At 38.9% G+C, this 20,247-nt stretch overlaps 1 protein-coding gene across 1 annotated transcript in view; it reads right to left on the bottom strand.

The window, feature by feature from the left end:
- Positions 1-20,247, bottom strand: part of zc3h3 (zinc finger CCCH-type containing 3) — a 98,391-nt gene that overhangs the window by 46,179 nt on the left and 31,965 nt on the right. Inside the window, exon 4 of the mRNA XM_056259083.1 lies at positions 723-846. Coding sequence (XP_056115058.1) covers positions 723-846 — 124 coding nt within the window. The remainder of the gene's footprint in view (positions 1-722; positions 847-20,247) is intronic.

Here is a 20,247-nt window from a genome sequence, read left to right on the forward strand (position 1 = left end):
CTTTCGCAAACAAAGAAAGTTTGTCATTTAAATCAGAACGTTTTCTTCTTTCATGAGCACCACTGTATCAACAAGTCTAAGGCATGTATGCAAACTGTTATGCCACAGCTCTGACAGGAAAAGCTTTTCATATAACTTCTGTTCACACAGAACAGGTTTTTGCATTCCACTGCGCTCCATTGTTTTTCTATGTAAAAATGTGTTAGATGGACCTCTTTGATCGTTGCAGTTGTTTCTCGTTCTAAACATGTTATACATGTATAAAAAAATATTTCAAGGCACCATTGGCCATTAAAAGCCTGTCTCAGTGACTACCCACATGTACACATGAGCATCCCGTATTACATCTTTATGGTGTAATATTATGGTTCCAGTAATAGATTACCATGACGAGCGGCACCTTCTCTCTGTCATTATCAGCGGTGATGAGGCAGTTAGTTATGGTTCTGTGTGGCGTTATTAAGGGCCAGGCGGTTATTTAATCTTTTATTAGGCACTGAGACACTGATAAAAACATTGAATGTCAACAGTGAGGTTTTAATCAGTCTGGTAATTGGTTGTGCCGGACTGAGATTGCGAGTGGGATGCACGCACAAGTGCAAACGCAAAATTTATGATGGGATAAACTCATTAAAATGAGCCCTGTTGAAGAGGAGACAAACAGGAAGTGGATCAAGTACTGATCATTTCCACCTCCACCAGAAAAGCACCCAATCACGTACCTGGCAGAATGTACTCTCTTGACCCTGAAGGATTGGATTGTATGCGCTCTGCGTGTGTCGATCTTGTAGCGTGTTTTGATGACCCGATGTGATGCCGGGCTTCGCACTGGCGAAGAGGTGGGGCCTGCAAAGGAACAGACAAATCATGGAAGGGAATTAATGGTTGACATGTCACTTCGCTGATCAATAATGCTTAATCACTTAATGATGCTCGCATAAGCAATAACTGAGTCATTAGTTAGTCAGCCTGTGGTTTGCACAAATTCCAGTTAGAGATAGATACTTTTTACATTTTACACACACACACACACACACACACACACATTAATCACCAGATGCTTTAACACCTACATGTAGTATAAACATGTTTGGTATCTGGATAACTTGCAAGTGAAAATTGCCTGGATTCACTTTTATCATGAAAATACAAGTGCAAGACGTGCAGCGCCAATCTGCCATTTACATAACATTATAATGAGAACACTATTGTAATTGAATGTTGCAAATTATTTGTGCTTTAGTTGCCCGTGTTTCAGCATTGTTATTACGGGAAGAGCCCATCCACAATGTGCGTTCAGAACATGCTCAGTTCACGTGCACATTCAAGTCCTTTTGTGCATATGTGAGTTTTAAATATTACTTTTATGTTGTATATATCGGATTAATCTCATATTAGGATGCGTTTGGTTAAGTTTATTAACCCGCTAGCAAAGCGCTTCAGTTTACTGGTGTTCATTCACTCCGTTTCAGCTCAAATGTAATGCCAGACATTATTGACTAAGATTGGGTTATTTGGTTATTTGTGCAGATACAAGTTGTAATGTTACTTTTAAACAACACGACACTACAAAAGCAAATAGACCCCACTATAATCAGTAATGCTGTCCAACACTTGACAAGACACGACAAATCAAAGACACTAAACTGATGCCCCGTTACTTTGCACAACTTCTGTTCTGACACAAAGGACAAATGGATTTGCAACATTCGCTTTGTTGCGTCTAGTAGAGAGTACGGCCGTCGTGTTCGGGACACAGTGAACAGACAAGAAAATATGACGAGGCATATATTGCCCTCGAATTCAACGGTGCAATGGTGGGTCATGAAGAGAGGGCACAGTGTGCTGTGCTTCAAAGTATTAGCTTCAAACTAGGACGCCACTTAGAGACATCACATCACAAAGATAAGCCTGATGAAGTTGATAAGTTGTAGTACTGTATTAATTACAATGTTTCAAATAAATCCTATAGAATTATGCAAGCAAGGTCATGTCTGAGAGTGTCTGAAGTCATGAGAGTGTGGGTGCATGTAGGTGTGGGGCTTGAAAACATATTTCTCTACAAAAGGTGGGCCCAGCAGAAACAGTTTGGGAAACACTGGGTTAAGTGTCACCAAATGTGATTTGGTCACTGAAATTTCATGATAATGCTAGGTGCAAAGGGAGCCATTAATATACATAAAAATACGGCACTGAACACAGACAGAGGCGCAGAGGGTGTCATCTAAACTGGCTCTGTGAGGTCTGAGTCTTCCTACTCTACGGGACACACACATTTAGACATACACCCACAGGCGCACACAAACTCTTCCTCTGGCAGGTGCGCTCCTTAATAAGCCGCACATGGAAAAATGACTGAATAACAAAGGCTGAATTTTTATCAGCCTAATAAATCATATCCGTCTCTCCACCCCAACCCTTTCTTTCTCCCTCCCTCTAAGTCTTATTCCTTATATCATTTCACAAATCCATCAGAGAGGCGGAGGAAAGGATGTGCGGGAGAGAATAAGTGTGGCTTTTATTTATTTATTTCTGTATTCATTTATCCATCATGTTGCTTTATGAGTGGCTGGGTTGAAGTGACATGCATGTATGGGGGCTGAGTAAAAGATGGACTCGGCATGGCAGCTTTCCCTCTTTGCCGCTGAATACAAGAGGTAAAAACACCAAAGATTTATTCCCAGCAGCTACAATTTAGCATGTTAGACAAGCCAATGGGAGAATGGAATTACTTAAAGATCTTAAGAAAATCAGAGAGGGTTAGTGGAGGAAAAAGACAAAGCAGAAAGGCTTTGGATGAAACTTTAATTTAATCATTTACAACTGCTTACAAAAAGGTTGTATTTGTTAACAGATGGTATTTACTTTAAAACTAATTTAGATTTAGCAAGAGTTAAATTAAACATAAATTCTCAGTTGTGCTCCTTTAATGTGTCTCAGAATAAGAACTCTTGAATGAAAGAAGAAAGGAAGGAAAGATAGAGGAAAGGCATGAAGGAAGAAAGAAAGGAGAGGAATACAAAAAGGGATGGAAGGAAGATAACTTATGTAGAGGGAAGGGAGGAAGGAAGGAAGGAAGGAAGGAAGGAAGGAAGGAAGGAAGGAAGGAAGGAAGGAAGGAAGGAAGGAAGGAAGGAAGGAAGGAAGGAAGGAAGGAAGGAAGGAAGGAAGGAAGGAAGGAAGGAAGGAAGGAAGGAAGGAAGGAAGGAAAAAAGAAGGGATAGGAAAGGAGGGAAGTAAAGAAGTAAAAATTAAAGGACATGAAAGGAGGGATGTTAAAAGAAATGAATGAATGAATGAATAGGAATTGAAGGAAGAAACGGAAGGTAGGAAAAAATTAAAACAAAGAAAGATAGGCCGGAAGAAATGAATTGTAAGGATGAATGGGCAGGAAAGAAGACAATATGAATTAGGGAAAGCAAATACAAATGTATTTTTTTTGATAATATTCCTTTACTTGGTTATTTGAACAGTTAATCTTCCTCTGGTCTTTATAATGGCCATTCCATAATGTTACAATAGAAACTCACATTTCCTGTACCAATAGAAAACCTTCCTCCCCCTATTTTTCCCTGTCTTCTACTCCAGGGTGCCCCTCTCCATTTATCACCGAACCCATACACGCACACACACTTCCGTATCAGCCGGGGAATTCATCTTCGACAAACATTTACCAATGATCAAATCTCTGCACAATATGGCCTAAAAATAGAGCACAGCAGAGGGATGTGTCCGACAGTACAACTGTGTGTAATTTGGAGGACCGTGTATTAGTGTGTATGTGCGCTTTATGTGAAGGAGTGCTTGAGCTGTGGAGTATATGACCAGACTGCATAAGTGAGGGAGCAAACACACACGTGTGGGCCTCTGTCAAGGGGTCGTGTATGTGAGGCTGCAAGATTAGTTGTCTGGCTCAAAGTCACTTTTTCACACACCTCTCATCTGTACCACCGATGTTGGACCTGCCTGTGTCCCGGCAGATGACAAATACGGCTTGTCAGAGAGCTTGTGTCTTACACAGCCAGCCATATAGGCCTACTACGCACTTCACTGTATTGTTCCACCTTACCTATTGTTTAATGATAGCGCCGCAAAATTGATGCCGCCCATGTCTTTGAGAGCATGTGTGCGGCCAGTTTAGTCAAGAACTGCACGCTAGGTACCAAAGCTAAGGCTATGGTCCCTGTCAGGACACTTTATTGATGTGTGTACTCGCAAGTGTGTGTATATGTGTGTGGTAAAGGCCTGTCAGTGGCCTATTAGAGGGAAGATTGAGACTCCACTCGGCACAGACTCACTCAACCAACACAACCTGCTGGGCTTTACAATCAGGCCTGGGGACTCATCCATCGCCTGCTGACACACCGGCCCCGCACCCGCGGCTCCTCAGACGGCCGATTATTTACTCAACTCGCTTCGGCTTCAGCGCTGCAAGCTCACACCTTTATCTATCCCTCTCTGTCACATGCACACTCATTTTTCTGACAGGTTCCCATGTTATTTTTCTGTCTACTCTCTGGACTTTATGTTGGGCTGCTTGGGACAACTGAGTGGTGATGTTAACGTTAACAGGAAATTATTTTTGTATTTTTTGGAAAAGCACATCTGCATACACCCAATTAGAGGTTTGGTAGTCACCGATTTTAAGGTGGCAGTCTAGTTCAGTTTTACCAGATGTGGGAAGGGATGCAAGGCAAAGTAAGGTAGGTAATATAGGTAAGAAGGAAGGAAGGAACGAAGAAAAGGATGGAAGACATTTAAGATGGATAGATAGACAGGTTTAAGGGGGAAAAAATGAGGAAAGAAATGAAGGAAGAACAGGAAAGGAGTGAATTAAGAAAGATAAAGATAAGGAAATTAAGGTAGGTAGGTAGACAAGTATGTGGGAAGGAAATAAGGATTGATGGTAGGAAATAAAAGTAGGATGGAACAAAAGAGAAAGTAACAGTCAAAGTTGTTCTTCGGTTGACCCGAGTTCGAGTCCTGGCTTGTGGTCCTTTTCGATCCTGTCCCATTCTCTTTTTCTCACTGTCAACTCTCTCTCTCTCTCTCCAAATAAAGTTAGAAACGCCAAAAATATGTTTAAAAAAAGGTGAGAAAGGAAGAAAGACTGGAAGAAAAGGAAATACAGACTTTCAAGCTGCACTACTTGTCCAAACATGTTCTCTGGAACTGAAATGGAGATACACAAAGTGTGACAACTGCTATAGTATTTATTTCACACTTCTGGAATGTTCCCTCATCAAATGTTATGACAGGGCAGCAGTGATACCCTGCATCCTCTTAGGGATTATCAAGCTGTGTCATCTCATGTTCTCTGATCCCGTCTCCAAATTTGACAACTAATTCCGTTTAACAGCAGTCCGATTCTTTAGCGTTCCATCTCTGTCACATCATTAATCTCATTATTGACAGCGCGAGATACCCCTCCTGCTTCTGCAGCAATCCCCCAGGGTCTCATCCTCTGATTCCCAGTGGGATGGCACAGCTGCCATTAAATGCTTCTCCGGTAAACCAGCAACACTTAACACTGCTATCAAACTAGTGTTAAGGCAGTGCAGAATCGTGTGGGACAAAACAAGTGTAGCCGAAATTGAGTGTGGCATAGCTACGGAATGCTATTGCCAGGGACTAGTGTTGTCAAAATATTCGGTACTTCGGTACCAAGTCGGTACTAAAAAAATGTAAACGTCACGGTACCAAGTCCCGGTGGTACCGAGTACCCAACCCGGTTCTGGATGCGCATGCATGCACGAAGGGCGTGAAGTTGCGTCCTCTTCATGAAAGCGCTGAGACATGGCGACCAGCGGCGCTGCTGATGTGGTGTCTGTGTATATTACACTGCAAAAAGACTATTTAAATATGAACCCTTCATGTTCTGCTTGTCTCTGTGTGAATGAACGGCGCAGACGCGCGGTTTCATTAAACGTTACCTCACACACACACACACACTGAAGCACGAGTGACGCTCGCGCTGTTTTCACTCTCTGCTGCCTCACGATATGATGACATTCATCCATTCATCTCCGAGAGTCACTTCATGAGCATTTTACTTAACCGTTTCATTTGAGAAAAACTATCGTCATATCATACACGCACAGAAACTCAAAAGGTCTTCACGGCAAATCCTGAAGTATCGATACTTCGATACTGACGTGGTATCGAAAAGGATCAATCCTCACATAAAAATATCGATCCAAATGTGTATTTTTTTTACCAGTAATTTTTTTTATTAATTTAGCACGCAATTCAGTGCGTAAAATAAGCTTCTAAGTGGAAAAATAAGCGAATGTTAGAGGGTAATTGTGTAGGATAGAACCTTTTCTCCTAGTCATCTGTATACGAAACCAATCAATCACAGAGAGCGTTCGATGCTGGTGCTTCGCTGGGCTCACAGGCCCAGTGCGCTTGGGAAACGAAGCCTTGCTTAGATGACAGAGAAACAATCGGGAGTTATTTCGCAATAAACAAACCAAAACTGTACATAACGGTTTAAAATGTTGACGTCAGTAAGATCTTTTTTATGAAATTAATATTTTTATTCAACAAGGATTGATGCATTAAATTGATCAAAAGTGACAGTCAAGGGTTTTACACTGTTAAAAAAAAACTACTTCATATAAATGCTGTTCTTTCAACTTTGTTCATCAAATAATTCTGCATAAAATGTATCATGGTTTCCAACAAAATATGAAACTGTTTTCAACATTGATAATAATAAGAAATGTTTCCTACGCAGCAAATCAGCATATTAAAATGAATTATCATCATGACTGGAGTAATGATGCCGAAAATTCACCTTTGATCACATGAATAAATTACAGTTTACTATGGCATAGAAAACAGATAGCCTATGTTAAATTGTAATATTACAGTTTTTACTAAGAGAAATATAAATCTTACAGACCCCAAACTTTTGAACAGTAGGCTAGTACTAGTAGGCTAGTACTATAATTAGGGTAGTTTTGTAAAAGTCACTGACTAATTAAAGGGGAGTTGAGAGCACAATTCACAAAATATTTAGGCCTAGTAGTCATGAAAAAGTGTTCAGATTTAGCATATTAATGATGCATTCACCTCATAAATCATGACACACAGGAAAGTGCATACAAGTTCAAATGCATGCTTTTAAAATGAAAAAGTATCGGTATCGGTATCGATATTGGCGATACTGGCCCTGTATTTACTTGGTATCGGATCGATACAGAAATTTGCAGTATCGCCCATCTTAAAGAAATTGACAGAAATAATTATATTAGGCTACTGTACAATAGATTTAACTACGTCTCCATTAATTAAAGATACTACTACTAATAATAATAATGTGTGCATAGAAGGTTGCTTATTTTTCACTTGACTTTTTTTATAAGCAATATTTCTCAATATCATCAATATTTTCGTTTAAACAGCATGTAGCCTTCAATCCTTTCATAAATTTACCATCATAAATAATAAAGTCATTGAATTGAATTTAATATATATATATTTTTTCTCCAAATAGTTAAATAAATTATATAAAAAAAAATAGTTCAAACTGATTTTACTGTGGTACCGAAATTGGTACCGAGAACCGTAACATTTTAATGGTATCGGTACCGACTACTGGAATTTTGGTACCGTGACATCCCTACCAGGGACTGGATCAAAGGGAATTGGGAGTTGTTGATTACTGCATTTAAGGATGATTTAGGGGTGGGCGATTTGCCGGTAGACACGATTAACCGGTCGGTAGAAATTTGGTAGACAATTGTCTCTATCGCAGTTGCGCTCACGTGACATTGCTGTGCTACTTGGTCACGACAGCTTATCGTTTGCATGCGTTTTTAAGCATTTTGGTTTAAAAACAAGTGCATTTAAACCATTGAAACGCAGTCTGAGAGACTTGTGCACATGCCGCTGCTCATAAAGTGTGTGAGTACTGAACAGAGTTATTTTTAGGCTTCAACGGTTAAATACACATACTTATGTGTTAAAATGCCCGTCTTTGCAAGTATTTTTGTAAACACAGTCATTTATGTCTTAAGTGAACATAAACAGTTGAGAAAGAAAATGCATGTGTAACAGTATATTGAATCTGTGCATTCATTCTTAGTGACAACAGCCTAATAATCCTGCTGTCATTAGTGTCATTAATGTTAATCAAACAACAAAATAGAGAAAATATCTCAATGCTCTTGACTGAATCACTTTTGTCTCACTTTAATAACAATACATGTATATTTAATTTACACCGTGAAGATATGCTTTGTTTTTATACATTTGATTACTTTATACTTATACAGTAGTCAACATTTGAAGTGGATCATACAAGTGAATCAAAGTTGTCCTAAGACAAGAATGGGTATTGTTCAAAATTCATGTATAACTTTGTTGAAAGGTTTTGATCCACTTCAAATGTTGACTACTGTTTATTACTTTATAAATTACTTTATAATTTATGTAGGCTAATATTTCTTATTTTTAGTGCTTGAAGTTTTTCAGGAAGGCCTGTTTCTTTGGACTAATTGTGTTTGTGGTCCTATTGCTCGTAGTTCGTTTTTGTTGTTGTTGTTTGTTTAGATTGTCTTAGCTTGATTTTTTTTTTTTTTTTTTTTTACATAAGCTAGTATTAGTTTTTTTTTTTTGATATTGAAATTGAAATTTCAATGGTATCAAATGTTGATGACATAAAAAACATTTTTGAAGCAAAATTAACTATATTGTGATATATATCGTTATCGTTAATTAAAATTACTAATTTCATGATATAAGATTATGGTCATAATGGCCCTAGTCTGATTGTACTCTGCATGCCTATCTTTTTCTTCCAAGCAATTCCGTCAATGATTCTAAGTGCCTGTGTTATGGGACAGCTGTTTAACAGGCATTCCTGAAACCATATGTGAAGGCAGTGCCATTGTGTCATATTTGGCAACCAAAATAAAGCCAAATTGAGAGAAGGGGATGCAGTTGAACTCCCCATTTCAAGGTCCTGGAAAGAAAAATACTGGGTTAATAATACAATTAAGTTGAAAGTGGCCATTTGTAACTTGATTGTGCAAGGCTTCCAGTATTATTTACATATTTTCACTTATCATAATAATTTATCAAAATCATAAAGCACAAGTAGTTACTGCACTTTGTTATTCTTATAGTCATTAACCTATAACGTCTAATTAATCTGAAGTCTCGCACATTCACTGAAAATAGCTTATTTCCATGTTTGCAAAATAAGGTGGAAACCTCACTTGTCTGCGTTCTGCTCAGGTTCACGAGCAGTCTGCATGACATAATTGCTTCATCAGCACAGGCCTGATTTCCACGCACTGTGGGTCTTATTCACTAACCATGGGTACACACAAATGTGTGCTTGAAATCTGTGTTCAAACACTTTCACAAACAAATCATGAATCAAAAATGTAGCAATGACTGAAACCACATTTACGCTAAAAAACACTTACTTCTGGGTGGCCTTGTAAATGTGCCAATATGAAATTTTATTGATGTATATTTGATCATAAACAGTAAAAGAGTTTTTGCTGCAAGTTTCCTCTGGATAAAAAATAAATAAATAATGCATGTCTATCTACAGCTGGCTAATTAGAGGTTTGTAATCTGGGTCTGTATAAAAGGTGTTTATTGTGTTTGAAACTGTTTTGAGGATAGCACACTTGGCATTGCTTGAGGATCTTGATGCACATGCTCTCAGACGAGAGTGCATCTTTAGAGTAGGTCATATATTGCTGAGAGTAATGAAATACTGTAAAAAGGAAAGGCTCGGTGGAAAGCCCTATTATGGATATGGTTTGGGTGTGTTTTATGCAAATGACTAACCTCTGTAAACACGGTCGCTCATTTCGAATGGTCCAAATTCATTAACATTAGAACGAGGATAAGAACAAACTCATGTGTGTATGCAAAAATTTATGTGAGGAGTTCTTCTGTGCAGCCTTGTTTGCTTGCATTCCAGATTTAGGGACACTCCCAGACATAATGGGAATCTGGCTGCATTAGAGTTGTATTTCTAGGAATACCAATAATCCATACAATTATAAGTGAATGAGACACTGTCTGCATGCAACCCAATTTTTGTCTGCACGGACTTGAGCACAAGCAGTGCATAGGCAAGTGATTTGAGTATTCAAAAACAAAGGTCCATTGGTAGTTTTTACACGCCGAACGCATCCATCTGTGCTGACTGTAAATGGAGTGTACTTGGGCACTAAACTGTTCACTAGACAGAGGAAGATAGAAAACTAAGTATACCCAGGTCTTTACAGTTCTTTTAATTAATAGGAAAACATGCTGTGAGAAGTGCGCTAAATTGGCAGATTCCCATTATGTCTAAGAGTGTCCCTAAATCTGGTATGTAAGCAAACAAGACTGCGCAATATGGTGACATTTGCTCTCTTAGGACGGGTGGGAGGAATTAGAGTAAGAGTCAGTGTACGTCTGGAGGGAGGACACTGCACCCCAACCCAAAATACCAAGATGCCTCTTTTCAATCCTGGCACAAACTCCAGAGCTCATCTGAATGTATACGTATGTGGCTCCTAGGTAAAGTGTGCCAACAAAGATCTTTGCCCACCTCTGAGAGCTGTTGTTCAGCCAAGTGTTTATCCATGTGTAATGGATGGAATGTGACCTTGGGAAGTTTGAAAGTAAAGAAATATAAGAAGAGCCCTCTGAGGCTCAGAGAATCCTCTAATGCAGATAGCGAGATGGGCAGCAAGACTGTTGATGTACTTTGGAGAGAGAGACTACAAGAAGAACCTCCTCACCATGTACCATGGACCAGTGGACGGCTCCATGGTGCCATACCAGTCAAAATCAGGAGAGGCTCAAGTGTCACCCACAAGGCCAGACCTCATCAGTCATTGGTGTGATGCTATCGTCACGGAAACCAACACCACATTAACACATAAATACTCACCCTGCTTCCGCATCAACTGATGACTTGACCCAAGATGGCTGGGACTAATAAGAGCAACACGATCTGCACTGAGCATCCCTGACTGCTTATAAAGCCAGAAATGGACAGTTGACAGTCGTAATTCACACGCCTGTTGCAATTTTACTGTGTGTTAACATTTAAGTTACTGTTGGATTCTGCTAGAAGCCTCTTCATAGGCCGTCAACACCATAGAGCCAACATCATGAAAATGCTTCCATATTGCTAATGTTTACTCCTTTGGGATTCCAGCATTGCTTTCTCTCTACATTCATGATGCTGTGTGTCACTGCTGGTTAGAGACCAAACAGGAAAAACTTGAATGCGTAATGACACCGGCATCCTTGTATACTGTACTGTTTTCATCCAGTTATAGCATTAAAGGTATGAATAAGAGATGAGAGGAAAGCATTACGACCTTGCCCTTTGCCTGAGAGCACTGCACTCCTATCAAAACAAAACTGTGAAATAAACCATATGTTTTTAGGGATACTATATTAATTTAAAGAGCAATGTACTGTGATGATAATTTCTGAAAATCATTTCTGGGAGTTTTTGTTTAAGGGTCAATGACAAATAAAAATGTCTATGATAAAGAAGAAAAAAAAAACCTTTAAACTCTAATTTAAAATGCACTCTTATACTCTTTGTATTCATGTTGTTTTGATGTGTTTTTTTTTTTTTTTTTAAAGAAAGGTTTACTGTAACTAGCAAGTGAAAAGTAATGACATTGTCCTTACACCTTTAACACATGAATGTACACAACTTAAGCTGTATTATTCTTATAAATACATTTATCAAGGTAAAAAAAAAAAGAAAAAAGAAAAGAAACATGTCATTGACCCATAACCTTATTTATCAAAATCAGATGGAGTCCAATGAGACTCACATTTCTAGGAAGTGCCTCAGGGCTGTGTTACTAAGGTCAGAAGAAACAAGTGTTTGTCAGTTAAACCAAAGATTCAAAAAGTAACACCTTTATGGCATGTGTCTATTGCACAGGGGTACTTATGAAGGTTAAGTGCCCTGGGACCCAGCACAAAATAAAGCACTTGGGATCTGAAACACTGCCCATCACAGCTGAGAGCTGTATATCTTTTGAGGGATTGAGGCATGTTTATACAAACATGCAAGCATGAGTGTCTAAAGGAGAGACAAAAATAGGGATAACAAATTTAGAAGACATAAGGTTAGACTACAAATCCACGGGTGTGATTATGCCATGTGCTGACAACAGAACTGCATATATTCACAAAATGGACATTGCTTACATACATGTGTGCATTATGTTGTGTACACGTCCAGTGTGGTGACAGAACGAATAAACTTGACTGATGCATTCTGGGTTTAGAGAGTATATCCACTGAGAGCAGAAGACGCTCTCACAAACTCAAACATACACTTCACCTGTCAGCCACCTGTCCGCCACCAAGGACACCTAAGAGTCTGGACAAAACCCTGGGCGGCATTCTCCTTGCAGGGCATCGTTAATCACTGGGTGTGAATAAGTGTGTTGCTAAAAGGAGTTGGTGTTTGGCTGCCCATGCTCAATCAAGTCTGAGCATTCGACTGACTAAAAAACTTGGGTTCCACTCAATGAGTGAGACATTGAGCGTGACCGAGCAGTCACTGACCCTGCACATGAGAGTGTCGATGGCTCCCTGAGTGACTTATCGAGGTCGTGAAAGTGTCATTGTGGTAAACACTCACCTAGTAGGAGGGGCAGAAGCTTGAGATGGTCTTGTTGAGGGCTCTGTTTCAACTAAGCAGGATCGTAAATTATGGCCATTGGATGAGTGACCACGGTCAGTCTGACTGCAGTAGATGTGCAAGATATTAATAAAAATGATGTTAATTCAGCCAGCCCACATACCTGTATTTACTTCCTGTTTTCGTTCGAAGTCCACGGTAGTCAATTGTCGAGTTCGCGCGCGCGATCATTAGTTATATTAGTTACCAATGATCGCGCGCGCGAACTCGACAATCGACTACTGTGGACTTCGAACGAAAACAGGAAGTAAATACAGGTATGTGGGCTGGCTGAATTAACATAATTTTTATTAATATCTTGCACATCTACTGCAGTCAGATTGACCGTGGTCACTCTTAATAACACCACTCACATGGCTGTGCACTTGTAATGACAAATCAAGGTTGTTAAGAGGCTAAAAGCAGGTTTAAAACTTGCCCCGTTTAAGTCAACAGGGTGCGAATTTTAAAAAGAGGATAACACGGTGTAGGCAACACCGGTTTTTGTCGTTTTTGTCTGTACTGACACAGCACTCCAAATTTACAAAAAAATGAGCTCAATGTTAAAATTGACCGGAGTTCTCCTTTAAAACACAGCATTTAAATGAAGTTGGATAGCTACAACAGGGGAGACGATTATAACTTGAATTTTGGGCTGTTCCTCACACAAAGCTATCATATTGTTTCAGAGTAGGGCTGCAACTAACAATTATTTTGGCAATCGACTCATCTGTCTATTAATTATTCATTAATTATTTCTTTGTTTAATCTGACTGAAGAGCCAGATTTTAATTTCTACTACCTTTCAAACGTTTGGGGTCGGAAAGTTCTCTTATGCTCACCAAGGCTGCACTGAACAAAATACAATATCGTGAAATATTATTACAATTTAAAATAATATAATTACATATTTTAATTTGTATTACTTTTTATTTTATTCATGTTTAATACAATTTTATTTTTATTTAAATACTTTTTTTATCTTACTATATTTTAAAATGTAATTTATTCCTGTGATGGCAAAGAAAAATTTTCAGCAGCCATTATTCCAGTCTTCAGTGTTACATGATCCCTCAGAAATAATTTGAATATGCTGATTAGCTGCTCAAGAAACATTACATTATTATTATCAATGTTGACAACAGTTGTGTTGTTAAATATTTTTGTGGACACCTGGCCTTTTTTTTTTCCGCAGGATTCTTTGATGATTATAAAGTTACAAAGAACAACATTTATTAATTTATCTTCTGTAACATTCTATAAATGCCGCTTTTGATCTATTTAGTGTCACTGCTGAATAAAAATCTTTTTAAACATTTTTTTTTAATATAAATAAAAAATCGATTGTGAAACCTGTTACTTTTCATAATCAATTATTATAGATGTTAATGATTTGTTGTTGTAGCATTAGTTCAGAAGACTTAGATATAGACTACAAGTCATATGGACCACTTTTATGGTATTTTATTATGCTTTTTGTAATTTTTGGGTAGAAAAATCCTTTTTATATCTACAGTATATATATATATACACTCACCGGCCACTTTATTAGGTACACCTGTCCAACTGCTCGTTAACACTTAATTTCTAAGCAGCCAATCACATGGCGGCAACTCAGTGCATTTAGGCATGTAGACATGGTCAAGACAATCTCCTGCAGTTCAAACCGAGCATCAGTATGGGGAAGAAAGTTGATTTGAGTGACTTTGAACGTGGCATGATTGTTGGTGCCAGAAGGGCTGGTCTGAGTATTTCAGAAACTGCTAATCTACTGGGATTTTCACGCACAACCATCTCTAGGGTTTACAGAGAATGGTCCGAAAAAGAAAAAACATCCAGTGAGCGGCAGTTCTGTGGGCGGAAATGCCTTGTTGATGCCAGAGGTCAGAGGAGAATGGCCAGACTGGTTCGAGCTGATAGAAGGGCAACAGTGACTGAAATAACCACTCGTTACAACCGAGGTATGCAGCAAAGCATTTGTGAAGCCACAACACGCACAACCTTGAGGCGGATGGGCTACAACAGCAGAAGACTCCACCGGGTACCACTCATCTCCACTACAAATAGGAAAAAGAGGCTACAATTTGCAAGAGCTCACCAAAATTGAACAGTTGAAGACTGGAAAAATGTTGCCTGGTCTGATGAGTCTCGATTTCTGTTGAGACATTCAGATGTTAGAGTCAGAATTTGGCGTAAACAGAATGAGAACATGGAACCATCATGCCTTGTTACCACTGTGCAGGCTGGTGGTGGTGGTGTAATGGTGTGGGGGATGTTTTCCTGGCACACTTTAGGCCCCTTAGTGCCAATTGGGCATCGTTTAAATGCCACGGCCTACCTGAGCATTGTTTCTGACCATGTCCATCACTTTATGGCCACCATGTACCCATCCTCTGATGGCTACTTCCACCATGTCACAAAGCTCTAATCATTTCAAATTGGTTTCTTGAACATGACAATGAGTTCACTGTACTAAAATGGCCTCCACAGTCACCAGATCTCAACCCAATAGAGCATCTTTGGGATGTGGTGGAACGGGAGATTCGCATCATGGATGTGCAGCCGACAAATCTGCGGCAACTGTGTGATGCCATCATGTCAATATGGACCAAACTCCCTGAGGAATGCTTCCAGCACCTTGTTGAATCTATGCCACGAAGAATTGAGGCAGTTCTGAAGGCAAAAGGGGGTCCAACCCGTTACTAGCATGGGGTACCTAATAAAGTGGCCGGTGAGTGTATATATATATATATCATCATTTGACAGCCCTAATATATATATATATATATATATATATTAGGGCTGTCAAATGATTAATCGTGATTAATCACATCCAAAATAAAAGTTTTTTTTACATAATATATGTGGGTGCACTGTGTATAATTATTTTATATATATAAATACAGACACATGCTTGTATATATTTAAGAAATATTTTCATGTATATACTGTATATAGATTTATATATAATTTATATTATATATAAATATAAATATTTTATATATAAATAATATTTTTTTCTTAAATATACATGCATGTGTGTGTATTTATATATATACAAAATAATTATACACAGTGCACCCACATATATTATGTAAAAAAAAACTTTTATTTTGGATGTGATTAATCATGATTAATCATTTGACAGCCCTAATATACACTCACCGGCCACTTTATTAGGTACACCTGTCCAACTGCTCGTTAACACTTAATTTCTAAGCAGCCAATCACATGGCGGCAACTCAGTGCATTTAGGCATGTAGACATGGTCAAGACAATCTCCTGCAGTTCAAACCGAGCATCAGTATGGGGAAGAAAGTTGATTTGAGTGACTTTGAACGTGGCATGATTGTTGGTGCCAGAAGGGCTGGTCTGAGTATTTTAGAAACTGCTAATCTACTGGGATTTTCACGCACAACCATCTCTAGGGTTTACAGAGAATGGTCCGAAAAAGAAAAAACATCCAGTGAGCGGCAGTTCTGTGGGCGGAAATGCCTTGTTGATGCCAGAGGTCAGAGGAGAATGGCCAGACTGGTTCGAGCTGATAGAAGGGCAACAGTGACTGAAATAACCACTCGTTACAACCGAGGTATGCAGCAAAGCATTTGTGAAGCCACAACACGCACAACCTTGAGGCGGATGGGCTACAACAGCAGAAGACTCCACCGGGTACCACTCATCTCCACTACAAATAGGAAAAAGAGGCTACAATTTGCAAGAGCTCACCAAAATTGAACAGTTGAAGACTGGAAAAATGTTGCCTGGTCTGATGAGTCTCGATTTCTGTTGAGACATTCAGATGTTAGAGTCAGAATTTGGCGTAAACAGAATGAGAACATGGAACCATCATGCCTTGTTACCACTGTGCAGGCTGGTGGTGGTGGTGTAATGGTGTGGGGGATGTTTTCCTGGCACACTTTAGGCCCCTTAGTGCCAATTGGGCATCGTTTAAATGCCACGGCCTACCTGAGCATTGTTTCTGACCATGTCCATCCCTTTATGGCCACCATGTACCCATCCTCTGATGGCTACTTCCACCATGTCACAAAGCTCTAATCATTTCAAATTGGTTTCTTGAACATGACAATGAGTTCACTGTACTAAAATGGCCTCCACAGTCACCAGATCTCAACCCAATAGAGCATCTTTGGGATGTGGTGGAACGGGAGATTCGCATCATGGATGTGCAGCCGACAAATCTGCGGCAACTGTGTGATGCCATCATGTCAATATGGACCAAACTCCCTGAGGAATGCTTCCAGCACCTTGTTGAATCTATGCCACGAAGAATTGAGGCAGTTCTGAAGGCAAAAGGGGGTCCAACCCGTTACTAGCATGGGGTACCTAATAAAGTGGCCGGTGAGTGTGTATATATATATATATATATATATATATATATATATATATATATATATACATATACACACAGGGTTTGAAATTAACACCCGCCAACCCACCAAATGCAGGTAAAAATTAACTGTGGCGGGTAACGCTGTCACATCACTAGCCAATTTGGCGTGTTTACTAATTATGTGTACTCACTTTGCTGGGGAAGTTTGTGTAAGCCAAATCTGTGCAGATTTAGCACAAATACTCAACTTGTGAGTCATCATGATATATTAAATACAGTGCATTGCGCAGACGTCACTACGCAACAAATAACGGCGCGCTTGTTCATTTGCATTGAAGCAATAGTTAAGATTAAAAAGCATTTGGTTAAGAGAAAATACATTGTTATTTGTATATATTTGTATATATAATTGTGTATATTGTATATATTTAAGAAATATTTTCATGTATATACTGTATATAGATTTATATATAATTTATATTATATATAAATATAAATATTTTATATATAAATAATATTTTTTTCTTAAATATACATGCATGTGTGTGTATTTATATATATACAAAATAATTATACACAGTGCACCCACATATATTATGTAAAAAAAAACTTTTATTTTGGATGTGATTAATCATGATTAATCATTTGACAGCCCTAATATATATATATATATATATATATATATATATATATATATATATATATATATATATATATATATTGGTCCACTCCTCTTCAATGGCTGTGCAAAGTTGCTGGATATTGGCAGGACCTGGAACATGCTGTCATATACGCCGATCCAGAGCATCCCAAACATGCTCAAGAAGCTATCCAAGAACTGGGATGTGTTCAGCTTCCAGGAATTGTGTACAGATCCTTGCAACATCGGGCCGTGCATTATCATGCTGCAACATGAGGTGATGGTCGTGGATGAATGGCAAAACAATGGGCTTCAGGATCTCGTCATGGTATATCTGTGCATTCAAAATGCCATCAATAAAATGCACCTGTGTTCGTTGTCCATAACATACGCCTGCCCATACCATAACCCCACCGCCACCATGGGCCACTCGATCCACAACGTTGACATCAGCAAACTGCTCACCCACACAACGCCATACACGTGGTCTGCCATCTGCCCTGTACAGTGAAAACCGGGATTCATCCGTGAAGAGAACACCTCTCCAAAGTGCCAGACGTCATCGAACGTAAGCATTTACATGTAAGCTCAAGTCGGTTACAACGACAAACTGCAGTCAGATCGAGACCCCGATGAGGACGACGAGGATGCAGATGAGCTTCCCTGAGACGGTTTCTGACAGTTTGTGCAGAAATTCTTTGGTTATTGCAGCAGCTGTCCTCAGACGATCTTGGAGGTGAAGATCCTGGATGTGGAGGTCCTGGGCTGGTGTGGTTACACGTGGTCTGCGGTTGTGAGGGTGGTTGGATGTACTGCCAAATTCTCTGAAACGCCTTTGGAGACAACTTATGGTAGAGAAATGAACATTCAATTCACAGGCAACAGCTCTGGTGGACATTCCTGCAGTCAGCATGAATGAATGTGTTTGGGATGCGCTGAATCGGCGCATACGACAGCGTGTTCCAGGTCCTGCCAATATCCAGCAACTTCGCGCAGCCATTGAAGAGGAGTGCACCAACATTCCACAGGCCAATATTTTCGTGACCTTGATATCTTGATATGCCATATACACCTGTGAGGTGGATGGATTATCTCGGCAAAGGAGAAGTGCTCACTAAAATAGATTTAGACAGATTTGTGAACAATATTTGAGAGAAATAGACCTTTTGTGTACATAGAAAAAGTCTTAGATCTTTGAGTTCAGCTCATAAAAAATGGGGGCAAAAACAAAAGTGTTGCGTTTATAATTTTGTTCAGTGTATATATGACGACTTGATGCAAGTGCCATCTGAAATTTTCTTCTAGAATGATAATTTTTTATCAAGCTTGTATGTTTATGTTTATGTTTAGTTATTTCACTTTAATGGAAATGAATTGTCATTAAAGTGTAATTACTGAACTTAAATATACGAGCTTGATAAAAATGCTCATTTTAGAAGAAAATTTCAGATGGCACTTTTTAGATGGCCACAGAAAGGCTTTTGCATCTGAAGTCTTCATATATATATATATATATATATATATATATATATATATATATATATATATATATAATATATATACATAGTACAGGATTTTAAATGAACTTTTTCACTCACCGGTCAATTTGGCTACTAAATGTTTAAGTTACCGGCCATTCAGAACTTCTACTAGTAATAAAAAAAGGAAAAAGAAATAAACCAGATTAACTACATCACAGTATATATTATAAAATTTGGATATATACATACATTCATTATTTAAACAAAATCTTGTCATCCTCCCTTTCTCTTTCATCCTCTTTACCAAAAATGTGATTTAGGTGAACAGATCAATACAGTACAAAGAATATATAAAAAAAATGTAGGATGTTGGAAAATAACAATGTATTTTCTCTTAACCAAATGCTTTTTAATCTTAACTATTGCTTCAATGCAAATGAAAAAGCGCGCCGTTATTTGTTGCGTAGTGACGTCTGCGCAATGCACTGTATTTAATATATCATGATGACTCACAAGTTGAGTATTTGTGCTAATTCTGCACAGATTTGGCTTACACAAACTTCCCCAGCAAAGTGAGTACACATAATTAGTAAACACGCCAAATTGGCTAGTGATGTGACAGCGTTACCCGCCACAGTTAATTTTTACCTGCATTTGGTGGGTTGGCGGGTGTTAATTTCAAACCCTGTGTGTATATGTATATATATATATATATATATATATATATATATATATATAGGGTATCACAGGGAAAAGGTCAGTGGTGGACTGCCAGGTTTGGTGAGTGCAAAGACCTGTCTTTACACCTGGACCTTTGAGTGTCAAGCAGGTGTTAAGAAGACAGAAAGTACTGGACGTTGTATTGTCCCTCTCGTCTCAAGTCCCTTCACATCTCATCATCAATTCACACTCCTCCTTCCGCTCTAACTGCCATTGATGCCAGCAGCTGCTGTAGCTTTAATTGGTCCCTCTGGGTAAGGCTGGCACGAAGGGGAACAGGCATCTGTTCAGAGTGGGCAGAGAGGAGGGCACCAAACCGCTGGAGCAGCTGCCCTCAATGTCACCAGGACAACAGCAAGGGCATTAAAAAAGGATA

This window comes from Rhinichthys klamathensis, unplaced genomic scaffold (genome assembly GCF_029890125.1).
Source record: "Rhinichthys klamathensis goyatoka isolate OS25496 unplaced genomic scaffold, OSU_Roscu_1.1 h1tg000007l_1, whole genome shotgun sequence".
Lineage (NCBI taxonomy): Eukaryota > Metazoa > Chordata > Actinopteri > Cypriniformes > Leuciscidae > Rhinichthys > Rhinichthys klamathensis.